Raw genomic sequence first — 6982 nt, 5'->3', positions numbered from 1 at the left:
AAGCATGGAAAGAAACGTTTTTGTTCTGTTATATAATTTCTTTTTTTCCCCTTAATTTCGTGGGTTAAACACCAGACTTAAAATATAGCATCAAGCAAGGAAAACTAATTTACATCGGGAAAACATGTCATCGCGTTTGTTTTATGTAAAAACTTTGACTTATTTTCTTCATATTTTATAAGAAAATCAATCAATTCAATTACTTTTAAAATTTATGAATTTTATAACATATGGAAATTTATTTTTAAAATCATCTAATAATATCAATAATTATTATCAACATCACCACCACAACCAACAATTACTTCCACACATTATTATTATTATTATTATTATTATTGTTATTGTTATTGGTAATTTTCTTGAAATATATGCATGTAATAAAAGTAATAAATTAAAATTTTTTAGGAGTTTTAAATATCTTATTAAATAAATTTAAAGTTGTTTGTATTTTATATAAAAATTACTTGAAAATTAAAAATTTCTTTTATTTTTAAATAATTACTTCAAAATCAGGTAGTCATAAACTCATAAGTTATTTAAGAATCTGATTTAATCCACATAAATCACGAGTAAAAAATATTCTAAATCTTTTCAGGAGAAAGATTGCAATACTTTGAGTTTTAACTCTTTTATTTTGTATTTATATGTTTTTATATTACACTGTTATAATATCATGTACAAAAACTATAAGTCATAATATTTTAATTATAAGAAAACCTTAAAAAGTTATAAATTATAAAATAATAATTTATCCTTTAAATAATATCACATATATTATTTTTTGATAATTTTAAAAAAATTTCATTCAAGTCCCTACTTAATTTTTCTATGTCTAGAATTGTAATATATTAATTGTATACTAGTTCTCAATTTTTAAAATTTATTTATAATTAAGTTACATTTAATTTTTAATTTTTAACTAATATTAATTTTTTATAATATATCACAATATTAATGAGGTATTTAATTGTAAAAATTAAGAGAAAAATAAGAAAAGCTTGCATGGAAAATCTACTTTTTATTTTGAGTGTGTTTGTTTTTTATTTTAAATGTTTTATTATTATTTTGAATTGTTTTGATGTATTAATGTTAAAAATTAATTTTGAAAAATAATAAAAAATATTATTTTAATTTATATTTAAATAAAAAACATTTTCAAAATCATGTTAACACAACCGATAGCCGATGACACATACAACACAACAAGTATGGGTATGGAATATGAATCCAGCACCCCATCAAATCTTGGGATATGAATCTCTCTTTGAGATTAGACCTCGCTGTTGTCATTGTCCTCCATCTATGCGTTTTCACAAAATTAAAGAGAGAAGGGAGGAAAGAAAGGAAGTGGCTGCAAATTTAAATTATTTAAAATGTGTGGTAATAAGATAAATGGCTTGGTCATAGTTTGGGAATGAGTTTTAACATTTTTTTTTTAAATTGTTTTGCTGTACTATGTTAAAAATAAAATTTTAAAAATAAAAAATATTATTTTAATACTTTTCAAATAAAAATATTTTAAAAAACAACTGTCGTTACACTTTTAAATATCTTTTTAGTATATTTAGCTGTTACATTTTTAAATATCTTTTTAGTATATTTAGCTACGTGATTTAATATATATATTTTAAAAATTTTTAATTTAAAATATTATAAAATAGAATTTTTATATTTTTCAAATATTAACACATCAAAAATATAGAATAATATAAAAAATATTAATTTTTTATTTTTTATAATTAAAAAATAATTTAAAAAACAACATTCATATTTTCACCGCTTGCTTGTAATATTCTTTAGGGTCAAATCCGTAGGTTGTCAATTGAACTACTCCCATGATGAGAGTGGTTCATCGCGTGATGATTATGGGTTGAACTAGGATAAGCTCCTCCAAAAATCATCTCTTCAATCATCCATAATTATTTCAAAATAGATAGGGATAAAAAAAATCTTATTATTTAATTAAAACAAAATATATGAATTTAGTAAAAAATCAAATCGAGTTTTTTTAATGGATGAAACATGGATGCCGAAGTTTATTTTTATTATATTTCAAACATTTTCAACGCACAATCTTATTTGAAAAATATAATTTCCAGCAGTTGTGCAGACATGTCCAATCGGCTTCATGTGCGAGTACACTGACGACAAAATGCAGAGAATACCCAAGGAGATACGATGATTCAAACGTCAGGCTTAAGTGTCTTGCCAACGTCGATGACAAATCGGTATCTAACATCTGCTTTTAGCACGCGCTCCATGGCAGTGTTCACGTAGTCCATCGGAATAACCTCAATATCTGCTGTTATGTTATGTTTGGCGGCGAAATCAACCATCTCTTGTGTCTCCTTGATTCCTCCAAAGCAACTGCCTCCCACTGTCTTCCTCCCTGTTATTAATCCACAAAGGTAATAAATATATGCAGTTAGTGTCCTTGTTCCGATTGGCAAGATGAATTATTCCGGGAGACACGCATACACATACCGGTGATCAAAGGAAAGACGGGCATTTCAAGAGGCTTCTCCGGAGCGCCGACCAAAACTAGCTTTCCATGAGACTTCAATAGAGTAAATAAAGGCAACAGAGGGTGAACTGCGGACACTGTATCAATGATACCATCCAATGTTCCCTTTGCAGCCTACACGAGAAAATAAAAAACCCTATGATCAGAAAAAACTAGCACAGTATACAAAAACCCAGGTGATTATTAGTTGAGCTCACACTTGTAAATAATTTATCAGAAAACAATTGTACCTGCATCTGATCTTGGTCACGACTGACCAAAAACGAGTCTGCTCCAAGATTTTCTAGAGCCTCCTGCTTTTTATTTGGAGAGGTACTAATCACCGTCACCTTGACGCCCATAGCTCTTGCAAATTTCACTGCTACATGACCTAGACCACCGAGGCCAACAACGCCCACATGCATACCAGGTTTGTCAAGTCCAAAATATCTCAAGGGGCTATAGACTGTGATTCCAGCACACAAGAGAGGAGCACCAGCATCGAGCGGTAGGTTATCTGGAATACGAACGATGAAGTGTTCATCAGCAACCATACTATCTGAGTAGCCTCCATATGTGACGGTTCCGTCATAGTACTTGGCACCGTAAGTAAGTATCATTTTTGAACAGTAATTCTCGAGATTGTTCTGACAGGTATCGCAAGAGCGGCATGATCCAACCATGCACCCTACACCCACTTTGTCTCCGACCTTGAATTTTTCTACCTTGCTCCCCACCTCTGTCACTACTCCGACAATCTCATGCCTGCATTCAGACAGTTAATTAACTCGTTACTCTCAGATTTTCAATATTTGTAAATTCTAAGAGCTATAGCGCTTTAACTTCATTGATGAATGAGCAAAAGGAGTTGGTCTGATCCTAGAATCTTATGGAAATTCATTGAATTTAGTAAGCATCTTCAACATATATTCTGTTAAATGCTTCTCTGTTTTCCTTCCTAGAAATATAGCTTCTGGCTAATTAAACTTTTATGCTGTCCTGCTTGTTGTTTAACTGATTTAGCCACAGTTACTTGTTGGCTTCTTGTTATATCCATCCATGATTTTATTTGTTTTTGCAGTCCAACCGTACTTTAAAAAACAATTTTTTTTTAATTTAATATCATCAATAACAGTCTCTGATCTAATCAATCACAAAAAGGAAGCAAAAATTCATGATAGGAAATTCAAAGAGCCATTTTACAGTTGAAAAGGGTTGCTATAGCTAGTATCCTGACAATTTAAATGGGAGCACAGCATTTGGAAAGAACTAGACCTTGCGCCCCCCCCGCCCCCCCCTCCCATCTGTAAGGGATATCTCCAAACAATTACTCGAATCAATTCAAATGAAAACAAACACACAGGCTACTCAATATGGATACACGTACCCAGGGATAAGAGGGTATTGAGTAAGGCCCCATTCATTCTTGACCATGTGAAGATCGGAGTGGCATATCCCACAGTACAACACCTTGAATGCCACGTCCTTTTCCCCTGTTGCTCTGCAAGAAGTTAGAAATAGCCCTTCTGTTTAAATTAATATATAAACCGATTTAAGGAACATGTAGAATGCACAAAGAAGATTAAAAAGCAAATAATAGGACTAAAAGTAAGGTGATGGGGAATGAGGAAGAACCTCCTGGAGAATTTGAAGGGAGAGAGGACCCCAGACTGGTCTCTCGCAGCCCATCCAAATGCCGGTTTTGGATGCTCTTCCTCTGGCAATTTGTCTACCATTTTTCTCTATAGTATGTAGAACTGTAAACCAAGATTCACCTTCCTGATGCAGCAAACACCAATACAATTTTACAAGCTTGTGTGTGTGCGTGTATATATTCAGTGAGATGAGTGGTGTAACTCCGGGAGCTTTCTAGCATGATGTATCGGCTGACGTGTAGGTGAACTAACCATGAGTGGGTTTCTACTTTCTCGAATGGTCGGTAGTGTGAAAGGTTTGAGGTGCAGGATTGTAGCAGAATTTGCTTCGACGACTTCGCTTCAAGGAGTCAAGATATTCAGAGCCACAGCACTTCAGATACCGTTTGAGTAGAAAGTTTTTTTAAAAAAATTTAAATTTATTTACTTTTTATTCTAAATAAATATACTTTTAATGTTTTTAAATTATTTTAATTTACTAATCTTAAAAATAATTTTTAAAAAATAAAAAAATATTATTAACATATTTTTAAATAAAAAGTAATTACAATCACATTTTCAAGTATGTATCAAGTCCACATATTTTTTCTTTATTATTATGATTTTGTTTTTTAATTTTGTGGTTGACAATTTCTATTTGTAAATGGCTCTTTCCATCTCTCTCTCAACACTCAGCCCTAAACCATCTGTCCATTGTTAATTTTGTAGACTTTATTTTTTCATTTTTTTAACCTGAAAAATATATCTCTTTATGTGGGAGAAAAATAGTTACTCGTTCTTCAATATTGGACAAAGGTAAGTTCTACTTTTTCAATGTGGGAGCAATTTTATGGTTGGATTTTGGTGTTTTGTTAACTTCTTACAATAATTTCTTATTTATTTATAATTTATTTTAGATTTTTTAATATTGAATATTACATTATTTTTATTGAAGAATATTTCTCAATAAAGTTTTAATAAAAATTATTTTATTTTTAATTAGACCTCAAATATATCTAAAAACAAGTTTTCCAATAAAAATTATGTTTCTCTTTAGATTTATTTTAGATATTACTATGTCAATTAGTTTTGGCATTGTTTTCTTTTGTTTTAATTGATTTCTTTAACACTAAATTGTACGATGAAGGGAAAAAACAATGGTTTGATCACTAAATGCATGTCCGCAACAATATATTGTGTTGTGGGTATATTTTACGCGGTGGTTGAATTGTTGTTTTATTATTATTTTTAGTTTTTTTTAGTTTTAAATTATTTTAATATGTTAGTATTAAAAATAATTTTTTAAAAAAATATATATATATATTATTTTAATATATTTTTAAATAAAACATAATTCAATGAAAAGTTGTTGGATGTAACATGACAGGACCTGCGCCAATCAGTCTCCTCCTCTTTTTCTTTAGCAGTTGCAGGGAGCCATTCGTTGAGTGCCGAAAGCCTATTCATCAAACAAAAAAGTATTGGCTAAGCTTTGTTGTAATATGTTCCTTGGGATTTTTTTATTGGCTCTTTTCAATATTTTTTTTTATTTTTATTTTATTATTTAATATAGAACTTTTATTTAATTTTATTAATAATATTTGTTTGGTGATAAAATAATTTTATATTTTTTATTATATAATAAAATAAAAATATCAATTTAGTCCAGTAAAATCCGTAACTTATTTATAATTTTGGTATATTAACTAAAATAAATTTGTTATTTTTTTAATTTTTTTAAATAATAAAATCATATAAAAATAACTTTCATGTAATTTAATTTAAAACTTAAATTAAATAAAAAATTAAGTGAAGAATTTTCGAAATTATTATATTAAATTTAATAATAATATAAAAATATTCTATTATTTAAATATTATTTTTTATATTTTAAAAAATTTAATCCAATCTATCGGGATTGCACAGGAAATAAACTAGTGATGCAATAAATTAAGACATCAAAAACTTTTATTGTAACAAATGTTATGACGTGGATTGCACTATTCCACAAGAGTTTAAAAGTTCAATTTAGTATATAAGTTTTTTTAAATTTATATGTTTTATCCTTCTAGTTTTAGATGTTTATATTTCAATCCTTAATTTTTTTTTCATGTTTTAGTCTTAAATATTGAGATATATTCAATTTAGTTCTTCAAGTTTATGGAAAACTTCAATTTGATTCATATATTTTTTAAAATTATTCCTTACCATTTAAGGAGTTCACTTTCCACCCCTATAGCTTTATTTTCAATTTGATCCTTGAAGTTTTTAAATTTTCAAATTATTCCCTAATTGTTTTAGCATTTTTTGACCTTATAGTATTATATATTAGTGTTTTGGTTTTATAAAATCATTTTCCTCAAGTGTAGTCCCTAGATATTTAGAAGATTTCAATTTAGTTCTTGTAACTGTCATAAAAGTTCAATTTGGTTCTCTAAAGTTTTTGGATTTTACATTTTTGTCAATGTGGTTTTAGTTGTTTGCATTTTGTTCCTAAAACTTCATTTTCCTCGTATTCCGGTCATTGAATGATAACAAATTAGGGAGAAAATCAATGAAAAAAAAAGAAGAAATAGAAAGACTTTGACTTGCTATATTCCAACCATAAAAATATTAATTTGAGTGTCACTAGACTTGTTTAAAAAGAAGAGTTCATCGAAAATAATTTTTATTTTTAATCATGTTTAAAAAATTAAATTAAATTTCATAAAAAAAATTTATATAAAAAAGAATCGAGCATCCTTGTACAAAGAGAATAGAGCCCTTCATATTAAATTTGTAGACCTTAAGAATAAATGCATGTTTTCAAGATGGTGTTGCTCAATTCCATAGAAGAAATTGT

General features: G+C 28.4%; 1 protein-coding gene across 1 annotated transcript; it reads right to left on the bottom strand.

Moving 5' to 3' along the window:
* Nucleotides 1-2070: 2070 nt before the first annotated feature.
* Nucleotides 2071-4535, bottom strand: LOC105138196 (probable mannitol dehydrogenase). Its single transcript, XM_011044229.1, has 5 exons — nt 4142-4535; nt 3894-4007; nt 2758-3271; nt 2488-2641; nt 2071-2392 (listed from the first exon to the last, which is right to left on the bottom strand). Exons 1-5 carry the CDS (start codon nt 4240-4242, stop codon nt 2187-2189), a joined length of 1089 nt encoding a protein of 362 aa, XP_011042531.1. The 5' UTR covers nt 4243-4535; the 3' UTR covers nt 2071-2186.
* Between the last annotated feature and the right edge of the window lie 2447 nt (nt 4536-6982).

Source organism: Populus euphratica, unplaced genomic scaffold, assembly GCF_000495115.2.
Source record: "Populus euphratica unplaced genomic scaffold, PopEup_1.0 scaffold74.1, whole genome shotgun sequence".
NCBI classification, from domain to species: Eukaryota; Viridiplantae; Streptophyta; class Magnoliopsida; order Malpighiales; family Salicaceae; genus Populus; species Populus euphratica.
This window is presented reverse-complemented; position numbering and strand designations above follow the sequence as displayed.

Bases quoted from the DNA above. Each gene is read 5' to 3' on its own strand.
- LOC105138196 (XM_011044229.1), bottom strand. From the start codon at position 4,242: ATGGTAGACAAATTGCCAGAGGAAGAGCATCCAAAACCGGCATTTGGA. The intron at 2,642-2,757 runs GTACAATTGTTT...TTTCTCGTGTAG, and splicing joins GTGACCAAGATCAGATGCAG to GCTGCAAAGGGAACATTGGA. The intron at 2,393-2,487 runs GTATGTGTATGC...GATTAATAACAG, and splicing joins CGTCTTTCCTTTGATCACCG to GGAGGAAGACAGTGGGAGGC.